Genomic DNA, 24326 nt, shown 5'->3' on the forward strand with positions numbered 1-24326 from the left:
TTGCAGACGAACCTGAAGATGCAACGGGCGCCCAGCAATGATGTACAGCACCTACAGGAGGAGCTGATTGCAGTGAAGCTGCGGGAAGCAGAGGCCAACCTGTCCTTGAAGGAGCTCCGCCAGAAAGTCAACGAGATTGAGACCTATTGGGAGGTTAGATGTCTTCAGTGTAACAAGGGGGGAGGGTCAGTAGTTAAAGCACTTGCTTGTCATGCCAAAGGTCTGGTTTCGATTCCCAGCATGGATACAATATGTGCATAACATTGCAAAAAGCAGCGTAACCGACCCCCATCCCCAATGTTTACAACAAAGTATATTGGTATTTCTAATGATGTATGCTGACATACTTATCTTCACTAATAAAGAAGCTTTGGAAAACCTATCTGCCAGTTTGAACCACACAATTAACACTTGCATTTGCCACTGGAACTGATCAAAAGAAAATATCCAATCAAAACAGATAAGATTGCCCTTTTTTTAACTATACCAGTAATTTGTAATAATTTGTAGATGGCCCTGCTATCATTTGTAATTAAAATTTAATTTTCGACATGAGATTTTATTGGAACTATGATTATTGTAGCATGATTATATTCTTTTTTGGTTTTTGATAGGGTGTTATGTGAGCATATTTCAAACAGTCTTATCTCAATTAATGATTTCATACAGGTAAATCATAGCTAATGTCAGAGAGAAAATTTAGCAGTGTTTAAAATAATGTATGAAAGTCAAGGTCCTCCTCATTACCCTAATGGAACAAAATTAGAGTGTCCCAAGATTCAGATACTATTGCAACAAACCTTAGCGGTGTGGAGATATTTCTCTATACCAACCCAACTGTTTAATTTGAACATATTGAGTTGCTTAGTGAGTTTTGCATTGGACCAGTGATGTTCAACATTAACGGACTCTGTGGCCATTTGATGGTTACACATTAATCTACCCCTGTAAGACAAGACAGGCAAGACTTGACCCTGTGTGTTGTTGCTGTAGACATACATGGAGAGGCAAAACAGTGTGACGTCACCGAAGGAGAAGAGCAGCAAGCAGGAGATCAAGCACCTGCAGGAGGAGCTGATGACAGTGAAAGTGAGGGAGGCCCAGGCTCTGGCAGAGAGCAAGGAGACCAAGCAGAAGGTCATGGAGCTTGAAACACAAGTGAGTCACAACTGCTGGTGTGAGTGTTCACAGTTCCAGCTTTATTATCAGGCACTCCCTTGAGCAATCTGCACAAGTCAAAGGTATTCCTCTGGCAAATGAAAAGAATATCCAGCATAAAGGTCATGGAAGATCTTTAAGTTTTTATCACCTTTTGTAATTCATCATTTGGCATCACCGTATGGATAAAATTTTACATTTGGATAAAATGAGTGAAAGTAGGAAAATCAAATCAAGAGCAAATTAATTTCTCTATTTCCTAAAAAAATAGTTCAGATCAATCCCCCTTTAAACCATTTCTTTTTGCTCATTTTAGCTTTTTGTACATTTTGTGCTGTCCATGAACATACGTGGAAAAGGTTTAGTTCTCATTCATATCAACAGATAACTGATAACTTTGATTGCAATTTCAGTTGTGCTATGCTTAACATAAGCAGATCTGTTGAGAAAAAAGAGGGCTAACACTTGGTCTTTTCATTATTTTGGACAAGTGTCCAATGAGCCATTACCTTCATTAGCAAAGTGTAGATAAGGGGAGGTAATCCTATCATCATGTGAGAAAGTTGGACCATAATTATTGTAATTAATTGGTTTTTACTTTTGAATTATTTCATGCCTATAAAACCTTTACAGGCAGAATTCAATGGTTAATCTCATTCACTCATTCACTATTGATTAACATAGTCTGAGAAATAGTTATCCTTTTACAATGTAATGGTCATTTATCAATGTAATGGTTATTTATCAAGCATTTTACAAGTGCAAATCAATGCTTAAATGTTCCTGCTAAGATATGTGTCTGTATGTATCTGTTCTGTTATAGAACCACATATGTACCAATCAAATTCGCCGAATGGACGAAGACAGCAAATTATTGAAAACACGTCTTCAGGAAGCTGCAGAATCTGATCGGGAGATGAAAACCACTATTAAGGAGCTTTTGCGTAAAATAGATGACATGGAGTCAAGGGTAAGTCATTTTGTAAGGCTTATACTTTTTGATTTAATAATGTGGAATGCCAGTTATAATTTCTTTGTGATATTTTTGTGCATGAAATTTATTTTCTGCTAAGCTTTCCACTGCTTCAGTTGTGCATCTCTACAGCAAATCATTTTGACTTTTAACTGTTTTGAAATCATATGAGGTTTATCAATTATGTAACTTGATTTATGGAATTATTTCTGTGAACTTGAAATTTACGTGTGTTTTTAAGATACTGGTTATTTAAATATTCCTATATAACATGTTAGTATTAATAATCATAAGAACCTGTTAAATGACCTGGGTTAGAAATGGCCTTCAGACACTATGCTTGCTGTAAGAGGCAACGGAATTGGGTGGTCGGGCTAAAAGATTTGGTTCATGCATGTCAGCGTGTCCCAATTGTGTAGATTGATGCTCATGATGTCAATCACTGGACTATCTGGTCCAGACTTGATTATTTACAGATTGCTGTCATATAGCTGGAATATTACTGAGCACGGCATTAAACAACAATAAAACCAGTTTAATAGCATGAACACCACAAATGTAATTTTTGATAGTTTAGTGACTTACAGATATGTATTCTTATTTTGATGTCTGTGTTGCATCATTTAACCATGTTTAAGAGAAGAAATATTGAGACATGTAAGTAATTCTTGACGTTGTACAAAACCCAACAAATGTCTTTCAGAAAAAGGAAGAGTCTATGATGGCTCGTATTAAAGAGGCAGAAAATACTTCTATGATAGCTGAACTTAAACAGAAAATAGCAAGTATTGAAATTCAGGTGAGCTTTAACTCCACTATCAGTTGCCTAGCAACTGGAATTCATCAGTTGTCTGTGTTGCAGCGTTGTCAGTCAATTGCTATTGTCTTATTTTGCCCACTGAAACTGCAGCAGTTTCAAGCAGTGTTGCCAATTAACGTTTTTCAGATTGTGTTGACATGAAACTTTTTTCTATGTCACATCTTGTAGTATGTGTGTGATTGTACAATGATAAAAATGTTTGAAAATGTCAGAAAGAAACAAGTATATAGAATATGTATACATCTTGGGTGATGAAATATTTTGTGTGAATGCTTGATGTTAATGGTGTTTGCTTTGTATTTTCATCAGTACAGATGTCAAGATTTTGTATGTTTATGAGACCCATGAAGACCCGGGGTAGAATAGGTCTTCAGCAATCCATGCTTGCTGTAAAAGGCGACTATGCCTAACGGGATTGGGTGGTCAGGTTCGCTGACTTGGTTGATGCATGTCATCCGAATTGGGTGGATCGATGGCCATGATGTCAATCACTGGATTGTCTGGTCCAGACTCGATTATTTACAGACTGCCATCATATAGCTGGAACATTGCTGACTGCGGCGTTAAACAACAAACAAATGGTATATTTATGATTAACTGTTAGAGGAAAATAAACATCCCCTAATTTCCCCATATACAATCAGTGTACATGTAAACAAAAGTAAACATGTAAACAATGAGTAATTGGATGCTTGCTGATTAAGCTGGCGTGACTGCTGCCAAATAACAAACCTCATTTGACCAGTCACTGCATATTCTGTCTTCTACCAAAGTTTCCTACCTCTATAGAGAATGTTGTAAAGGCTTTTCTGAATCTTTTTATGCATGATTTTCCCAGTATCAAAGACAGCTTCATTCTTTATATTTCTCCATCCATTACCTTGTCGTCAGTCAGTTCAGAAGCTGATATCCTGATCAACCTCTTAGCGATGGACTAAATAGAATTATCAGAGGCGACTATATAGAATCTCAGTTCGCTATGCCTGTCATCAGAGGCAACTAAGTGGGGATCTGGTGGCCACAATGGCATCTGTTTTTGGATTGTAATTTATCAGTGACTGCGGGGCCTAATGCTCACTGTTGTTTCACTGTACGCTGCAAAGTCATGCTGTTCAACATTGGTTTGTCCGATCAAGGTCCTTGTTGTACCACAGTCCTGTTTAAGATGTATAATTGTTGACTAGGTCAGTAAACACAGCTCCTCATTCACGCACCACTCTCACTTGGCCACTTGTCTGAAGCTCAAGTTTAGTAAAATTTTGTTGAAACCTCAGGTAGTAATATTCTAATAATGACATCAAAATGAACATAAACGATGCTAATAACCAACTTCAGTCTAGTAGACTCAAAGGTTGAGGGCACAGACTGTAATAGCCCAAATACTAACATTAAGAGCAGTTACAATTATTGCCAATAGACAAATTTTGACTCTAAATGTTTCAAACTGCTAATGTGTGTGTGTGTGTGTGTTAGTGTTAACGTAGCCCCAGTAAGATAATGTTGCTGATGTTGGTGATGCATGCCCAACTAAGTGTTCCCTGTTGCCTGTGTAGAAGGAGGAGATGTTGGCTGCGGGTCAGCTACACGCAGAGGAGGACACCGAGGACCTTGAGAACCAGATCTTTGATCTGCAGGATGAGGTGAGACAAAGACATTTTTGTAGGAAATACTGCAGAAGGTGACTGGAGTCTGCTTCTCTATTTTAAAAAGATGAATCTTATGCACTTGTTGTATAGCTGTAATTCTTTTGAATCCTCTACCTTTTTACATTGTTGTCATAAATCCTGTAATTTGGCTGCAACCGCACTACAAATAACTCTTCAGATTTTCAACAGAAGTCCTCTTCACTGTCTTCTACACACAACTAGTTGTTACTGTAATAGCACCAGTATCCTACAGCTCTTCCATGCGCAAAGGCGGGAAAAACCTCACTTCTTTCCTCTTTGTGCTAGAGACAACACCTTCCAACCCAACGCTCTGCTCAATAAGTGTTGATTTAGACTAGATCCCAAGCTCCCCATTGCTGGTACTAAGAGGAAATGTAATTGGATCTGATGGTCAGGCATTGTGACTTGCCAAATTGCATATCACCATGCCCTGATGGCTTGGATCATTGCTCAAGCTTTCAGTCACTGGTTTGCCTGGTTCAGACTTGATTAATTCCAGGCCACGGTGATAAAGCTTATATACAGAACTAGAATGTTGACTGTTTTCTTTGGTGATGTCCAGGTGATGCAACTGAAGATGACTTTCTCACCACCTAATGGAGGCCTGCTCGGGGACAGTATCTACAATGATGATTCAGCTGACGATGTTAGTGAAGCTTTGGAGGACTCTGAGAGTCTCAACCGAACTCTGTCAGAGCTTGTTGAGGGCAAAGGGAGCCCGTTGCTTCTAGAAAACGGTGACAATGACAGTGTGCCCAATGGCATCTCTGTGATTTCAGTAGGAGAGGAGCTAGGAAATGGGCTTGATAGTAAAAAAGAAGTGCTGAAGAATGGTGGCAGTGCTGTGTCAACAACAGAGGAGTGTTCAGAGAGTGTCCCAGGTGAATTGTATGACGATGTTATTGAAGATGTGGTAGTGCTCAAAGAAAGTAGGGTCTAGGTTGTAGAGTGTTCTGTCAGTTTGTGTTACAATGGTGCTTCTAGGAAATGCAAAGTCATGCCATAGTTAGGTCACAAAGGTTTTGTCTTCATATTGCCTTCATAATTTAGAGCTTGTTGAAAATGTAATTTTTTCTTGTGTATATTTTCTACAACATTTATACATTTTGTTGATGGTATCCTATGAAGGGTGATAACTATATGTTATCAAATTATTTGAGGCTGCTAAGACACAACAGACATCAATGGGGGGCTATATGAGATACAATGGGATAACATTGCTGGAGGTTAATGAATACATTCATCGCATCTTGAAGTTTTACACAACAGATTTAGTAAATGTGCTGCTGCGCACTCAGGAAGATGTGGGCACCAGTATCTTATATTAACCATTTTTGTTATGATTGTATAATACAAGGATTTTTTTCCCAACCTAATTAAAATCTTTTTGACCTGACAATGGCATGTTCCTTTAAACTGTTGCTCACTTAGAATAAATGTTGTTTTCTTCATTTAACTTTGAAGGTACCCTGTTAGGGAGTAGAGCCTTAAAACAAGTGCTCTAATAGCAGTGTTTCCTAGAAGCAGAAATTTCTTCTGACAAAATCAGCTTGACACATTTGATGTGCCCATGTGTTTATGCATAAAGTTGCTGTTGTTCAAGTTGCCGTATATGGTGTGAGTCAAGCTGCATCTGTGTCTGACATTTGTGTGGTAGATCTCACCTGGACATAAACACCATCAAACCCTTATCAATCCATAATGACATCGCCAATCTAACATCATTGTCAATACTTCACGGGTTTGTTTACATTAAATTCCTCCAAATCCTGTGAATACATACAGCCACTTTGTGATGTAGTCACTAGTTTTAACCAACGAATCAAGACATTGTCTTGTTCTAGATAAGTGCTCGGAGCTGTGAGCCCTCAGTATGCATAGGGAATAACTTGTGCCATAGCTCTGTCGCCATGTACTTGACACATTGCTTCAATGTCAGGTAGTGGTAGGTGGACATGTGTACACGGGTTGGAGGACCGGGTCACAGTGACCCATAAATACATGCTCGTAGTAGTGACGTGTGTCTATATATATAGTCAGGCAGCGAAATGAGGCGGTGTATACCTCACGAAAGTCAGATGAGTGCTACTCCATACAAATGTATACAAACACGTGAAATGTGACGATGATGATAAATCATCATTCTTATTCAAAGAAAATCTAATCCACACAGGTACTCTAAATTTTGATAGATGGATGTGTATTTCACAGTATTTTTATACACCTACACATGGTTTAAAATCAAAACTATTTTATGAACTGGTGCTACAGATATTGTTAGTGAGGTCCCATTGTCTTTTCCCAAATTGGCTTCATAAGCCATTGGAATAAAACACAAAAAACACCTAACCACAGAACCTTCCCATGACTAACTCCTTCCTATAAATAGACTTTGCTCATAGTGGTGTTGTTCTGACAGTCAGTTGTTCAAGCTCAAACTCAATATATTGTTGGCATATTCCTCATCTCAAAATAGATCCATTGTCAGTGTTCCTGTTATCATCTAAATAGATCATATTGTATTGGCTGTTAATCAATAGGTATCTGAAATATTGCAGATTATTTTCATCTTTTTATGCAGTGTTTTACAGTGTTTGAAATTATGGGTTCCTGGGGACGTTAAGGTTTGTTGTTTTGGTGTTGTTCTGACTCCAGGAACCACCACAATTTTCAGCAAACATTATGACCTCTTAATTTTCATGCTGACTTTTGAACAATGTTTTACCTTATGTTGGTTTACTGTTTTGTTCTAAGATTTAAAATTTGTTTATATAATACTTATGAAGCAAACCACCAACAGATGACCACTTGTAAATATGCCATTTCCACATGTACTCCTATCTGCATGACTATTCAATAATTCATCTCAAAACGACCTGTTTTTCTATTTCAATTCTTGGAAAGTCACCTTAAGGGTAGTTAAGTTGATTTTTATTCAGTATTATATCAGGTGGTGCTGTTAGTTGCTGTGATACATAAACAAGCTTCTCTGATCTCATACTTAACTGTTATCCTTATTGTTATGTTTTTTACCCTGATGGTATTGTTTTCATTTCTTTAGCTGAATTATTATGGGGTAGTTGATACGAATGCCATTGAAAAAGACAGCTTGTAAGGAAAGTTTTAAACAAAGAAGAGAAAAACTACTTCAACTTTCCTCTTTCCATACTATTGCATGGAAGAACATTTGTTGCATTCTTGCATCAGTAAAACTAATTGCACTTTAGCCAGGGCATTCAGGTCACACATCTAACGGAATGCTGACACAACAGAATGCACTCTCCCTTACTATATCTGTATTTCTTTCAGAATCTAATCTAAAATGTCAAACTTTGTAAGGGCCATGCTGCCATAGGATTACAGTTGGTCTGAAAGGATTTAATTTGTGAAAGACGGTTATTCACAAATTATTAAACCTAATCAGCTGAAAGAGTGCAATCAGGTGAAGAAAATCATCAAGGGGAAGGTCATCAAATATTCAGTTGACGTGAATGTCACAGTAATTAACTGCATCAATCCAAGTTTCTGGTAAAGACATTATCGGTATGAATCGCAGTAATTAGATATTGATGACAGACTGTCATGCTATCAGTCATGAAGCACTGCAGTGAATGTTGTCTTTGCTACTTGGTAATAGATATCGGTTGAGTGCCATTTCCCAGCTTTTTCTCCGCATAGGAAGAGAATTTGGGGTTGCACAGCTTAATGGTTATGGAACACTTTTCATTTCATTCCAAAATATGCTTAGACCTCCCAAAATAACTGTTAACCATCTTTCATTCTGTTTGGACTTGTGCCAGAAGATTCTTATATTATTTTATTCCTTTCATATATTCTTTTTCTAAATTAGAAGAAAATCAAAGTGCTCCTTAGGAAAGTGTGTCAATCTAAAGACTAGTGAGTGATGATGAGTTATGGGTCCGTTCAGTGGGTAGCCTAGTGCTAAAGCATTCACTCTTCATGCCGAAGACCTAGGTGCAATGTGTGAAGCTCATTTCTCGTGTTCTTCGCCATGACATTGCTGAAATATTGCTATAAAGGGGCGTAAAATCGTATTCACTCCCTCATGTACCATTTCTGCTTCTGATGAGTCGAGGTAATATGTGGGCTGAGGTAGTAAGGGGTTATTTTTCCAATATAAAAAAGTGCTTTTGTTTAAAATACTCATGAGAAATATCAACAAAAAATAATCCGTTTGTCATCGATTTCCCTATTCTGTATGTCTAATGGTAATTTCCCAACAACGTAAATGACTACTTGTTCTGAAGAATGAATGCTCTTCTGAATGGTGCTTGAGACAACAGAACTTTATGAAGTTCTAACTGAAGTACATGGGGAAAATGTACACGTATAACCAAATGCTATCAATATTACCAAATGAATGTAAATTTTCTTCAATGGATAATTTAAGAATGTTTCATGACCCAAACTAGGTGTTGATTGTGTGTAGATATGGTGTTAAACTGAATGTAGATTACATGTCTGTCAGGTAGTTTGAGGTAGGAAGATACTTCTGATAATACTGAATACTCTTGACAACAATGTTACATAGGTAATAATAGGTGCATGATCTTAGTCTTTAGATCGTCTGCATTGTGGTATGCCTTGGTAGCATAACCAGACATGTAAATTAGAATAGCTGAAATATCAGTACATTCTCCTTTTACCAAAATGTATGAGAACATCGTATTTTATCACGGGCCGAAGAAATCTTGGAAAATGATCTAGATAGAAATGGAAATATGAAAGATCTTGTTGTTGAAACTTAAATTTCTTCGACACTTATGATTACTACTAGTTTCAGATTTCAGGTTAGAAATTAAAGTTTGATAACCATCCAATCAAATTTTATTTTTTTTAGTTAAAAAGGCTAGTTCTGAAATGTTTGTAAGACTGGTGGTACCTGATGCAACAATTAGCAGCCGTTATGTTTTGTATGATGTCAGTGCTTCTCTCCTGTAACTGGACTTCTATCTATCTCTATCTGACTCTATTGTCTCTTTTCAGATGGCTGAACTATGAACTTGGTGCATGCTGCATGTTGTTGTTGTCTGTAGCCACTCCGCCTCAAGAATGCGCGTGTGCATGCACGTGCATGTGCGTGCATGCCGCCCCACCAAACACGCTCCTCGTACAAGTGCCAAATGTTGTTGTCAAGGTTATAAATGACATTCAGAGCTCCTTGGAATATTCAGCCACTGTTGCCAGGCTACAAGGCAATAGTACAGTTTTGTGTTCAAATATCTGGTACAAATAAAATGAAGAAAGGGAAGAAGTACATTTTTATAAGTGAAATGTTGCCAATAATTCCTGTGGAAATATTTTGAATTTAACTGTTCAGTTCATAAACTTTCAGAATTGTTTGTTATTTATGAGAGAACGCATGTATCATTTACATTAATGTGTCTCTAAGCGAATCTTTAGGGAGTCTTAAGTCAGAAATGGTAAGATTGACTACATCTAATATTTAAATTAGTTAGCTCAGTCTTGATGGGAGAAATTCCACGAGTAGAAACAGTTCACAATGTTTCATGGAACTCTCCCTCAGTAAGTCAGTCTGGGTCCAGAATAAAACCATGCGTGTGACAGGTCCATCTAACCAAGACAATCCAAGGGGCTCTGAATGCTGGCCTGCAATACTCAGATCGGAGCAAGGAAGATGGTACGCAGCTGGATTGCATGATGTGGAAACAGGCAGTCAAACGTCACTCACTCATTCACTCACTCACTCTCCACTTGTTTGTGATAACTTATTTATAAAATATTTTGAAATGTTCAACCATATGTGTTGGATACTGATGTGATGAAAGTTTTGTTGTCTTTCAGATTTTATTTTCATGTAGAATTATCAGCTTTGAATATGCAATTTCAATGTAGTTATTGGACAAAATATGGACGTCTGTATCACGAATTACTAACATATAGTGTGTTGGTGGAAGCTGTTTGGACAAGGGCTGCCGTGTCTCTTTGACAAAACTGCAAGGCAAGCAAACTGTCTCAAATGAGTTTGTCATGGTTTGTCTGAAAACTTTGAAAAACGAAATTGAAAGTTTAAGCCTCAAGAATATGGGGATTTTCACTTTACATTGTATTTAACTAATCAACAAGTTTCATTAAGATTGTTGTTTGGTAGATTCTTTTGCAAAGGTCTAACAAGACACTCATGATGACAGGACTTAAGATTTTGCGATATTGTTTTGTTTGAAACAATGTCTTACAAACCTGCTAACTTTAAAATGTAGCATGGCTCTACGATCTGTCAGTCAGTAAATTCGTTTTTTACACACTTGTAAAGCTTTGATTAAAAACAGGATCAAGAACACAAACGTTGTGATTGTGAATACGGGAGTGGTGCATCTGTGACAAAATCAGTGACTTCCCGTTGTTGTTATTGTTTTGCACACATCCTACATGCTCTGAGTCTTCTTTCTTTTCAATTTTTTCTTTCCAAGATTCCTGATTGTGTTAAGCTCTTCGAAACCAAACCATACTGTAATAGTGTATCATCAACTTTTATTTCTTCAAACCTTTACCTTCCTTATACACCACCACACTTCTGCATATGTTGTAGTTAGCACCTGGCATGGTCACAGATTGTCAGTACTTTAATCGCTGATGGTCACTGATGTTGTCTCACCTCGGCACTGGGCATCCTCCTTTATTCCACTTACTTAAGGCATTCAGTAACCCTATCTCTGTCACATCTCAACTAACCATATTGAAAAGACTCTGGAACAAGCCTTTGATTTTCCCAAATTTCTTGTGACAAAGTTTTGACTTTAACTCTTCAATAACATGCCCAACACTTTGTGAGTCGATTTGATAGAAATATCTCTGAAATCTATTACCATCTTTTGTGAATGCTTGTAGTAAGCACTATTTTTCAATATCAAATATGACACAAGATGTTCTTTTAGGACGATCAAGGGTAAAACCGTTTTGATATTTGTGTTTAACTTTGCAATATGGCTTTGTCCAACTGTTCGCGTCATTATGCAGCAAAGTAACTGTTGTGTTTCTTGGTCTAGCATCTGCCAGAAAAACCTGTGTTTAAGATCTGATGGTTATTGCTATGGCAAAATGAATGTTTTGCTCAGACAACCGGTTCTACAATGTTGAGATATTATGACAAAAATGTTGATTCTACCAAAAATACCTTTCACGATAACTAGCAAAGAATAACTCAACTATACACACAGTCAGTATACACACATCTTTGCAATATCACCTTATATTTGTTATTATACAGACATTTATCAAACGCTTAGGGCCAGGCCAATCGCATTTCTTGGTTCACAGAGAATAGAGGGAAGAAACAGCCTGGTATAAAAGAAATTATTTATCATGCTAGTTGATTCTAAATATGCATGGTTGGTTTATTTTACCTGAAGGCCTTGGAACATATTGAATTTGGCTAAAAACAAAGGTTTGATCAAGTAGTGGATTGCAGTAAGCAAGCAACACAATATTTTTGTTATTTTTTGGCCCATCTGTGAAATGAAAAAAGGCAGTTGCTCTGGCTTTAATATACAAGGCTAAACATTTATGTCAGATATGTTCAGGATTTGAATGAAATCACTCACAAAAAGACTATTTGTGTCGTCTCTGGAGCAGTGGCTTTATTGAGATATAGGAATGGTCATGTCATGGTCACCTCTGGTTTATTAATATTTACAGCTGTTGCTACCATGATTATGTTTTTGTCTGAGATATTGAATGTGTGAAAAACATTAGAACATAAATACTCACATAATCACAAAAAGGTCACCAATGATATAACATATATATCATAATAGGTTATGAAAGCAATGTTGGAGTTAACCATATGTTTTACATTTTCATGCTGGCTTACAAAGTCAATATGGTTTAATTTCCCACCAAAACCAGTTTCAGAGACTTCAAAAGAAGTTAAGGACCACCCCATTCGTTCATATTACAATGTTAATGTCTTGCTATGACAGATTAACTCTAGTAAGATAATAGGGTCAAGTGGTCCTTAACTTCTATTGAGTAGTATAAGTTAATGTTTTAACTAGCAACTTGTTAAAGATTTTTGTTCTCCATTGTTAAACGCATGCCTTTTTGTTGGGCTTTAAAGTTGTAGACAATAATCTCTACTATCCTGTTACATGGCTCTGTTCTGTATTAGGCACTGATGGGCATTGATTGTTATGCTGGTTAGTTGAGGGCTAGTTATGTTGTATAAATGGTTGATAGGTGTTATGACTGTCCATGAAATTTTACGGAAATAATTTGTATTTTCTTAAGTTTTAAGATATATATATATACATGTGTATTGTATAGTTGATGCAATTGTTTGTGCAGCAAATATGTAAAGTTGTATGTGGCAATGCAAATGTGTATGTTGTACATATATGTGACATTGTATAAAGAATTATTTTAAAGTGAAAATTGTCTTTGTTCCCATTTTATTTATTTTGCCTGTTTTCAGGAGTATTATGTGGTGTTATTTTCTAGGTTTGAATACTGTCATTTGAGCAGCATTCAGAAAATACCGTAGTTGTTCACTACATTAGAAATCAAACAAAAGAGGACCTCGACAACATGTAGACCAACAATAGAAATAAGCACCGGACCATGGAGCATAATTCTTTATTTAAAGGAAGAAATGGAATGAGATATTAGACCACATGGTATTTCTAGTTTGATTTGCTTTTTAAATTGTCTCAATGTAACTGTCAGGACTCGACAAGAACCTTTTCTGTGTATTTGTTTGAGTACCGCAATCATCTTTGCTAGTTTGTCAAGTCATAGCTTAATAATAGACTTTTTTATATACATATCACTTATGAAGAGACATTTCAGTCTGGTAGGAAGTAAAGAACAAGGTGTGGTATGCTGGCCCACAGGTTCTGCATCGTTAAAATAATAAGTAAGACATTTAGAAATATTTATAAAAGATGTGTTCATGAGAATTACACTTTGTTCATTTCAACACTTGTAGTTTGGGATTTATAATGTCAAAATATATAGGTAAGGCTACGAAGTGTCAAAACGGTTTAGTGTTTCTGAAAGTGTATTCCCAAATTTTTAACATAAGCAAGTATTTGACCATAGCTGATTTTCATAAGTATGTAGATATAAATATTACAATCATTGGTAAAAGATAATCTTGCTAAGGACTTGCTAATTATTACCAAACATGGAAGTGTAAGAAAGAAACAAAGTCTGTTGTCAGACATTTGAACTAATTAATCATTTTTCATACCAATATTTCAAGATTTTCAATGAACTAAATATTTGACATTTCCTGTTGGCCAAAAAGGGCCCATATCCTACCTTGTTCTTTGAATTCATTTCCAGTTTCAAAGCTGCTGTGATCCCCAGTTATCTCTTTATCTCTGTAAGCAAAGATTGGAAAGACCTAAGACATGTTGGAGAAGTAGGTAACAAAGAACTAACGCTGTGAGTGAAAGTTACTCCCTTGTGTTAAGAGGCTTACATAGTGTAAGAAACTATTTTACATGGCAGTGGGAACAGTGGTCCTCGAAACAAGTCTTCCTCCCTTATATTCAATGCTCTTGAATAGCAGGATATATATATATATCACAGTGTCTACTGTAATTTGCAATGCAAAACATGCAGACTATTATCCAGGAAATAAATAGTTATCCTTCAAAGCGGAACCATTAGGAGAGTCGTGTTCCTGTTGCGATCTTCTCATCTTAAGATAAGTCACAATAGCAAGTACATGCAGTGGATGGCAATTTGAAGATGAAACCTTGGCTACTTGGCACAGTGGTACTCATGGTATTAACCTCGAAGCCTAGGAGATACGTTGCTATGGAAATATCAGGTCCCAGGGTGAGATGCATTTTCCTACTCAATGCTTACTTTGTACTCTTCATGATATTCATAACACATCAATGTTATCTTTTATATTTATAATGCCTATGTGATTATCAGGGTCGTCTGAAAGCAATCTAACATTCAGCCAAACGTCTTTGGCCTGGATGAACGTTTCAATCCATTATATATGACATACTCTATAGCTTGAATAAGTGTGATATATAGATTTGTGTTTTAAGGTCACAACGAATTGTTATGATGAATGTTTGTTGTTGTAAAGAGATTTAGCTCTATCAGCAAGTTTTACACTTCCATGGTCCTACAAGACCCTGCATCTGGTTTCAACCCAGCTGTTTCAAGTCCACATAACGAAATATTAAAGACTAGTGAGAATTGACCAAATCAAATAAGGACTACAGAGTGACATGTTTCACCCTTCGTACATTTTATAAACTGGGTTTCACCTGGAACATTCTTTGTTAAACATAGAACACGCTTTAGTAATAGTTTTCAAATATTTTGTTGTTGGGGGCAAAGAGGTGACTGGTCCTGAAAATGTAGTTTCTGGTCAATTGATTGTGGTCCCCGTCTCGACAAGGCTGAAATATTGCCCCAACCCACTGAAGTACTACATTGCGAATGTGCGACTGATTGCCGATTGATTGCATGGTATGGGGCCTGTGTTTGTACATGGTGACTAATTGATCTGTAAATCCACTGTAAATCCTGCAGAATACTCCATTGTTTCTATAATAATTGTGATAACATGTTACTAACAGAATTTTTCAAGGGAAGGTAGTAAGTGCGTGAGTGTATAGCAGAATTACTAGCCCCGATGTATTAATCGAACATTGGTGAAAAGTCCTTACGTTTATTTGTGCACTTGGCGTTAATCTTGTAAATATCATGCTACGAAAGAGGTGCTTTTGTTTATTACGCTGTCACTAATGTTCTTCTTTCGCCTGTCCTTGTCTCTATGGATTAAAATATTTACCAACAAGCGTTTAAAAGCCGTTCTGTTGTTTCTCGAAACTTCATAATGATGACCCGACCAGGTGTCTTCCTGTCCTGCTGGACGAATTACTAGTGAATTACGAATGTGTTTCTGGAACTCGTCCTTTCTGTATTGACACAAACAATACACTTCACTCCATATTCACATGAAGGGTATCAAACCCATGTTTGAGAAACGCCCTAACCACAAGGACTATCCACGGTACATCGTCCTCTTAGCTCAAGGTCTATTGGGAATTCCAGCTTGTAAGGGTTCCGACTATGCCAGGCTTGTAAGAGCCGACTAGAGAGGATCAGGGGTCCAGGTTTTGTGGCTACTGGTTGTGTGTCATCGTGTCCCGATGACGTGGTTTCAGTCACTGGTTTGCTTGGTTAACGTTGAATGTTGCTGAATGCTGCATTAAACATTTACCCACTCGATAAGTGAGTGAGTGAGTGAGTTAATATTTAACGTCACATCGGCAGTATTTCAGCCATATCGTGACGAGAACTGATATAAAACCACTCGATAAGGGCTAAATAGCTAAGATAAACAGCAATGTCCCATTTGGGCGTGTTGGTTACTAATTGATGGATTAGCACATAGGGGGATAGCAAAATAAGTAACGTTTGATAAAGAACTTAAGGATGCAGTCATTGACTTGACGAGCTGTGTCTATTATCAGGTGCCAAGAAATTTCCAAATACTTCATTCAAATATTTAATGGACGCCGCAACATAATTGTTGGTACACCTTGTTCAGAATTGTTTAAACTTTGCACAGCTGCGTACTTTGCGTAACGTATATGTTAGTCATGTCTTTTCTACAGAATAATTAGTCTCTATGTCCCCAATCCAATCATAATTCAGTTTATTCTCCGAAGAAACACCAACTGTGTCACAAGAATCATTATTTTCGGTTGTGTCGAACCTCGGATAACTCTTAAGTATTTACGTAGGTTCCTTCACCTTCGACACAACGGTGTTGACAGTATTCAATATAGACACTGAATTGCATTTTTATCACGATTGCAAAATCAGATTTTACTGTAAAACTTCATTGATTATAGCAGCTCGTTTAACTCTATATACAGTGTGCACTAACAACTTACAAACACCAACAGCCTTTGTTGTCATAAATACGATAATAACAGCCAGTATTACCCCAAATATTATTTGATACTGTATTTCTGAAACGCTCGTGGCTACAATCGGACATCTACTGACAGCTATTGAGAGCGGCCAAGAATTAGAATCCTTTTGAGAACGAGGTATCGAATACGATTTCATACCCATATAATATATTTAAAGCCTGACACACCTACCCTTGATTCAAAAGATAATTTTAATGTTTGGTGTCGGAAATCTTCTTTCTGACAGGTGCTGATCATGTCAGCTTCCTCGAAAAAGTATCCGTTTCTTTCCAACTGTAACGTGGAGAAACTCAGCGGTTTATGGGTTCGGCTTATTTAAGAAAAAAACGACGAGTTGGGTTGTTTATCGTACAGTAAAACAATGCAGGAATAAGCCTTGAAGGGCACAGAGTCGTTTATTCCTATTATAAGAAATCAACATTATGTACAGCCTCTTTAAGGGTGATGATAAAGTGTACAAGCTTTAAAAATGTTTACCCGTATTTCAATAATGATGAATCCCTCAATAGAATCCGACCTCGGCAATGTCGGACAGTCCATTTTATGCAAAGGTGGGTATTTTACGTATATTCTCACAATTCTTACGTCGATTACCTGTACGTTTTCTCTCAATACCGATTGTTTTATCTCTCCAGCTTTTGGATGCGATCGTTTAGCCATCGCGTTTATCTGCGTCATCTATGGGGAACAACTCACTAGATCCTGCCCTCTTAAAAAAATACGTCATCTAATATACGACGTCATCAAGTTGCGAGCGCATGTTCGAATCTTCAAAAATGACGTCATGATAGAACTATATATGTTTTATCGTGAAATAAACCACACTTCGCTATTATTTTTCTTTGCGATTTGTCGCGTAGCTATCTTTTACAAAGTAATATAACATTACACCTATAAGTTCTACATTGCAATCCTCACTGATACCGATCATTCATACTATCTTGTCATTTGTCAACTGGGATTTCTGAACCTCAGCCACTTTTAATATCCCTGTCACGCCTTTGTATGTGTTTGTGACGGGAACCAATGGGGGGGGGGGGGGGGGGGGGGGGGGGGGTATGGTACGCTCACAATTTCCCGAACACTTGGCGTCATCACTAGTTGTGATTCATAAACACATGCTTATGCTATAGTCGGAATCGTACAGTCGACTCGGCTTTTGGCAGAGATTTCTTATGGATATGGAATGTTTTGTCGCTTTTATATACATGGTTTGTTGTTCAATAATAAGTGAACATTTGAATATATCTCTGTGTACCATACCAGTGTTCAAAATCATTGCCCATTACTGTTCACAGGTCTTGAGATTGTCTGCTGTTTCTTTGTTGATCAAGGTAGATTCAAGTACCCCTAGTAACGAATTGGGGTTCCATACGATCGCACTACGTGATACCTCAGATATTTAATCACTCAAAACTACAGCTAACAACTATTCCGGTATAACATGAGTTGCTGCTGAAACGTTAAATACAATTTAAAAACCATTATTATTCATTCCTGAAAATGAAACAAATTTCCAATACTTGTTCTGTGTTGTAGAATGACTTTTAACAAAGGACAAATCTCCAGGTCAGTCATCAAGCGCCCCATATCAGTGACGGCAGGCGTCAAAGCGTTGCATGTCTAACGTCTCATTCAAAATTCATACCGCTTGATTCAAGCGCAATAGACGTTAATTCCCCGAGACCACAAGATTTACACAACTGTTTTTAAACCAGCATGAGCCTAGGGATGGTCAATAGTAAAATATATGCTGATTAATATCAACATAAACTAGCGATGCATTATCTTCAAGGAGCGGTCAACGTCAGAGACAATACACAGTGCAATGACCTTCGCCATAGTGTCTGGCCTGTAGATCCTCCGTGGGAAATGGCTGTCGAAATTGGAATCTCAAGGGAGCAATGTGTGCGTGGATGTAATTAATTTGGTAATATAACACAGCGTTCAATCTGGGAAACGTGTGCGATATGACCTACTTTAACTGGGAGCATGTGCAGAATATATCAGGTAATATTTCTAGTTTCTGGAGTACCTTGAACAAAGCCATTGGTATCATGGCTAGAGGAACATGTGTGTGATACTGAGAGCGCTATATTTGTGAGAATGTATTTCATGAAAGTGTTTCATGAACCCCGACGCCTGTGATGAAAGTGATACGTTATTAGCTCCACCGTTGAAGCCGTATCACAACGACGTCATCACATCAGAATTGACCAGCTTATGAAGATCCAGCTCGATGGTAAGTGTTCAAGAGGACAGAGTGATATGGCCTGCTCTCAACGAGTCATAGAGTTAAGAAACTGACATGGGATGAGACTTTGGATAGTTATGATTCAGCACAATCACATCCTATTGTCTGGAGGTTGATTTCCGGATTTCACAAAGGAATAAAGACGAGGTTCGAGACAACAACTAGACTAGTGTTTCCTCGACACTTGGCGGAAGCGGTGGAAAATTGTGATTTATTTTTTGTGATCTCAAGATGATCATGCACAAGTGGTACCTCCGATTGTGTGGATAATAGACATGAACATCAAACCTACTCAGGTAAAAGGCACGGACAAATAATGTTTAGGCCGAAGCCAAAATCACAGAGGGGACAAGGACAAGAACATTTCTTGGGCAACATACAGGCAGCTAAAGGATAAATTCTGAAATGAATGTGAATATGTGTAGACATGCCTCGAGGTTAAACTATCTTGGCGGTGGATATAGAAGGCTCATGAAATGTCACATCACATGTGGAAAAATGCAATCAGGATAAATGGCATCGAAGTATCTTGAACATTTTTTCAAGTGAAAAGACAAGCCAAAGCATATCCAAGAGGAGGATCGACACAGAGCACTTCAAGCTCCACACTGCTACACCAAGTTGTGTCTGGACGTAAATAGGGTAAAGAAGGTGATGTTTGCTTTTCCTCTATAGTTCCCCATCGATCTGTTAGCCGATGGGTGATGCGCCTTACATGTCATCATAGACAGGGATGGTCCCCTTGCTGCTCTTCCTTGCGTGGGGATTATGAAGCAATCAAGGGGCACATGACTTATTGATGTCCCAGGAGTTAGCTAACCTTAAACAAATGTTACGTTTTTTTAAATGTTAAGAATCAACAAGGACACTTAAAAATAAACCTCTTTTCAAGAAATGGGCTTCGTGTGTAGGAATCAAATGTGACAAATATTCATGTAACTAAGATCATGGCAGGGCATGAATCTGACACTTTATTCAATGGATTCCTATTCATGTTATTTCAAGACACGTATTCACTACAACATTCAATATCCAAAATCTGAACTGACATCTGTTTCACAAAACGTGAATGAATCAGTGTTACTTTTATATGTTAATTCTACCATTGCGAGAAATGCATGTGGGCACTGGCAGTGCAGTCCATGTACACAATGCAATTCTTACCCGCATTTAGTATAGGCACCACAAATGAGATGAACCAACTTCACATTGACACAACATTGGCCTCCATGGATAACAAAAGGGATGTATATTCTTGGCCAACAGGCTGGAAAGATCTCCACAAACGCTCCCCTCTTCCTTTAGTTGTTGACGAATCTAAAGATCCTGTCAAGTTGAAAGAGGACGATCATTTTGGGGCTGACCTTCCTAAGTTGCCTTCGTATAAAAGTTCTGATATTCCTTCTTTGGATGGCGATGTTCAGCAGAGGAGACAGACATTGAGACGCCAAGGGAAGATCTACGTTGGTATTGGTTCCCTATTCCCACCTTTGCAAGAAGCTGTTCTTAGTCTTTCCTTGGACGAAGCTTCTGAAGGAGCCGGTGCAACAAAATACACTGAGGTTGAGCTACACCGACAGCCCTCGTTTCATAATGAACTTGCCAATGGTTCTCAAGACTGCAATGACAAGACTTCAAGCAAGATTGATATCCTTATCTTGGATAATGTCACCAACACGGATGATGGGTTGAAGGGACAGGAGAAGAACCATGAAGTAGGTTATGCTATTTATCATAATGGAATGTACTTTGAGGTGCGGGACACCCACGAGACTAAACCAGCTCTTGATAAGCATGAGCTGAGACTTAACCCTGGCAATGAAAGACAAATGCAAGAAGAATATATTAGTGAACAATTGAGGAATTCTCCTTCATTCACACGCGACCATGGCGGCCTACTTGGTGTTCATACAAAGGAGTACAATCATCCATCGAACAGCCTTGATTACACAACATCAAGGAAAAAAACTGTCACATTTACTCCAGACCTGAGTGTGGATATTGAAGACAAGGGAAGCGTTGGGAAACTTTCACCTCTGTATCACAGGGGCTGTTCCCGCGGGAAAAACATGTTATCCCCAGATCATAAAGAAAGGACACGCTCTCGAACAAGCACAAGTGGAAGAAGCTCGAGGAAAGACAGCCTACGACTGACACCCGAAACACCCCCGCATTTTAATGTGACCCAAAGTGACAATTCGTCAGAAAGAAAGGGCAGCCCGTGGAAGAAGAGGTTTCAGGAAAGGCTTGAGCACATAAATAGACGCATTGCCCATAATACAAGGGGTAAACCTAAGACATGTGGACTCCCCCTAGGAGGAGCCAGATCTCCCAAGATTGTGATAGATGAAACAACTAACGAGACTGGGAAACGGACTGTAGGTGAGCATGTGCACTCTCAGTCGTCAATAAAAAATGGTGAGTTTCGTGAGAAAAAGGACTCATGGTCAACTCATAGCAATCAGACTGATGTCCCCAGTGACCAAACAATTGCCGAATATAATCATCTAAATCTCCGGGGAACATCGGTTCATGTCAGAAAGGACAGACGGGATGGATCAAACGCTTTCAGACGCCAGGGACATCCAGAGGTCGTGTTGACCTCAAGTGGATTTGGAATCCCTGAAAGTGGACACAGAGTGAGCTCCAAGGTAGCTGCAACAGCAACAAGGAGGAAGGATTATGTGTTCCAGTTCTCCAAAACAGAAACCCCTGTATCTACTGGACATAGAGTGCCAAGGAGTGGCGGCATAGAGGAATGGTCGGTGGAGTACCTGGGGGTGGATGCACACAAGTACAGCCAAGACAGGAACATGTGGAAACAATCTAGTGGTGTTCCAACCCGCGCTTCAACCCGCGCTTCAACTCGTGCTTCAACAAGTGGTACAACCACCCAGAATTACAGTAGGACCTCTAAAGGAAGATCGGATTGGGGGAAGGAGGGCTTGCTCTCAGCGGGACAAAGCGATACTGAAATGCCTATTTTCGTGAGGATGGATTCATCAGAGGGGCACGATAGAAATCAAATAGCAACTCTGCCTATTATAGGAAGAGTCGACGAACAAGACAGTGCTAGAAGAAGCCCTATCATTGACAGAAATAGACTTTATGTTGGCTCCACTGTCCAAATAAACAAACGAAAACTGTCAAGAAAAGGGGAAAGAACTAGAAGACGTTTTAGCAAAAACAAGCTGATATCTAATAGATCTAGTGATAAAGGACATAAGAAGGTCCCTTCATCGAGGACTGATGAAGACAGTGAGGTTGAACACATTATGGGCAGGCGGTTAGAGACGAGTTTTGAAACCCCTGTGTTGATGGTGGAGACTGATGTGGACTCCAATGTGAGCTCTTCAGGGATAGTGAGTCGGACGAGAGAGGTCAGTGACACCCCGAGTAACACGTCATACCTCAGCGCTAAACACCTTAACTCGGCAAGGTCGTCGACGGTCAGCTGGGGAGATAACTCTGGTGAAGAGGTTGAGGAGGAAGAGGACGACGATCTTGGGGATCTTATTCAGGTGTCACAAGTGTAAGTATACCTCTGCGTTTGTGTTGAATAATGAAAGTATCGGGTTCATATGCATTGTGTCATAGATTGGATGGTATGATTTGGATCAATACTAATAAGTGCGCTTATAAGACTTTAACGGGTCATTACAGATGGGACACTATGGTGGACTTCAATATAAAGGACGTACTGTTACTGTAAACTACCGGACAAAAGAAAGTATACATCCATGTTTCATGGTGGCTATGAATGAAACATGCAAGGAATGGGTGTTCGATGGGGGTGTATTAGGGTATCATAGCTGTGTTTCTGACCTTACGTTTGCTGTGTTTTAGAATATGTTTCAACCTAGTAACGTTTTGATGACGTTTTGTTTTCTGTGTGGTCAAGTCTAATTTTCAAGCGTATACTTTCTTATGCCCGGCAGATGATTACAATTTGTACTGGAACTATATTTTTTTTTATAACGTTTGTAATGTTTTGGTCAAATCTTATTTTCAAGTTTATACTTTTTTTGTCCGACAGGTTATTTAATATTAAGATATTGGCAAGGATATAACGTCATGTTAAGACATAGAAACTGTTATAACTGTGCATGGATGTAGAGAGCATTGGAGTTGGAGATTACAATGCCATGTTACGTCAACGCAATGAAACACCTGACGTCATCCATCAAATGACGTTCACGCTTACACAAGCCTTAAGCAACTTGATCAGTTCAAAGAAAAGACACAACTGCTTCGAATTTATGCATTGTACCTTCCAACCCGGATAAAGATATGTTTGCCTGTGAGTAAGAGGTGCACCGTGTTTAGTGGGACAATGAAAATAATGACTTGCACACAATCTAATGTCCCTCCTTACATTTTTGTCAAATGCATATTTTATTATGAAACTTGCTAATGAAACCTACTGTAAATAGAACACAAACATTCCACCACCTGGACTATTATTCCAACTTGCTGAATATATTTATATAAGAAAATCTGACACCGCCTTGGCAACACAAGAACAACAGACAAGTAATTAAATCGATGGAAAAACACCTTATCCGGATAAAACATTGGGATTCTCACGCGATGGGTCCTGAATCAATACCTGGTAACCAATCCCTCCACTCTATGTGTGTGGAAATCGCTCTGGGTGTTGACGGACGCCACTTAAGGCGACGATGGGCAAGAGAAAGCACCCCCGTCACATATCAGCATTAGTATTGTAAGTATGAAATTTCTCTCTAGTACTGAGACAGGAGGCCAAGTATTTTAAGTGGTCTCCATGTAACTGATACCTCTTTGCGATTTGTATTGCTTATTTCAAATGCAGGCAAGGTCCACATGATACCTACAGATTCACCAAAACGTTCGGGGCGAAACCGGATGTTAGCATACAGAACGTAAAGTCGTAAATTAGTTGCAGTTCAACAAAGTCTCCTCTTTGACATTTCAGTCTCCTCTTTGAAACTTCAGTCTCCTCTTTGACATTTCAGTCTCCTCTTTGAAACTTCAGTCTCCACTTTGACACTTCAGTCTCCTCTTTGACTTTTCAGTCTCCCTTTGGCACTTCAGTCTCCTCTTTGACATTTCAGTCTCCTCTTTGACATTTCAGTCTCCTCTTTGACACTTCAGTCTCCACTTTGACACTTCAGTCTCCTCTTTGAAACTTCAGTTTGACACTTCAGTCTCCATTTTGACACTTAAGTCTCCACTTTGACACTTCAGTTTGCACTTTGCCTACTTTATGCTTTTGTTAAAAACTTCGCGCTTCTTTTCAACACACCATGCTTCCATTCAACACCCCATGCCTCACCTCAACACTTCACTTCACAACACTTCACAACGCTTCACAACACTTCACAACGCTTCACAACACTTCACAACGCTTCACAACACTTCACAATGCTTCACAACACTTCACAACGCTTCACAACGCTTCACAAGACTTCACAACGCTTCACAACACGTACTGCGAAGGAGCGAGTGATAACTC

General features: G+C 38.5%; 2 protein-coding genes across 6 annotated transcripts in view; both read left to right on the forward strand.

The window, feature by feature from the left end:
- The window catches only part of LOC124149070 (ecotropic viral integration site 5 ortholog-like), a 78948-nt gene extending 65918 nt beyond the window's left edge, over nt 1–13030 (forward strand). For all 5 annotated transcript variants that reach the window (XM_046520435.2, XM_046520437.2, XM_048389381.1 and 2 more), the window contains 7 exons: nt 7–153; nt 994–1158; nt 1982–2128; nt 2835–2930; nt 4505–4591; nt 5181–5499; nt 9626–13030. In XM_046520435.2, coding sequence (XP_046376391.2) covers nt 7–153; nt 994–1158; nt 1982–2128; nt 2835–2930; nt 4505–4591; nt 5181–5499; nt 9626–9633 — 969 coding nt within the window. In that variant the 3' untranslated portion in view covers nt 9634–13030. The remainder of the gene's footprint in view (nt 1–6; nt 154–993; nt 1159–1981; nt 2129–2834; nt 2931–4504; nt 4592–5180; nt 5500–9625) is intronic.
- A 6837-nt stretch (nt 13031–19867) lies between these two features.
- LOC124149076 overlaps nt 19868–24326 on the forward strand; it is a 33873-nt gene continuing 29414 nt past the window's right edge. The window contains exon 1 of the mRNA XM_046520448.2: nt 19868–22361. Coding sequence (XP_046376404.2) covers nt 19948–22361 — 2414 coding nt within the window. The 5' untranslated portion in view covers nt 19868–19947. The remainder of the gene's footprint in view (nt 22362–24326) is intronic.

This window comes from Haliotis rufescens, unplaced genomic scaffold (genome assembly GCF_023055435.1).
Source record: "Haliotis rufescens isolate VD_foot unplaced genomic scaffold, xgHalRufe1.0.p SCAF_8, whole genome shotgun sequence".
NCBI lineage: Eukaryota > Metazoa > Mollusca > Gastropoda > Lepetellida > Haliotidae > Haliotis > Haliotis rufescens.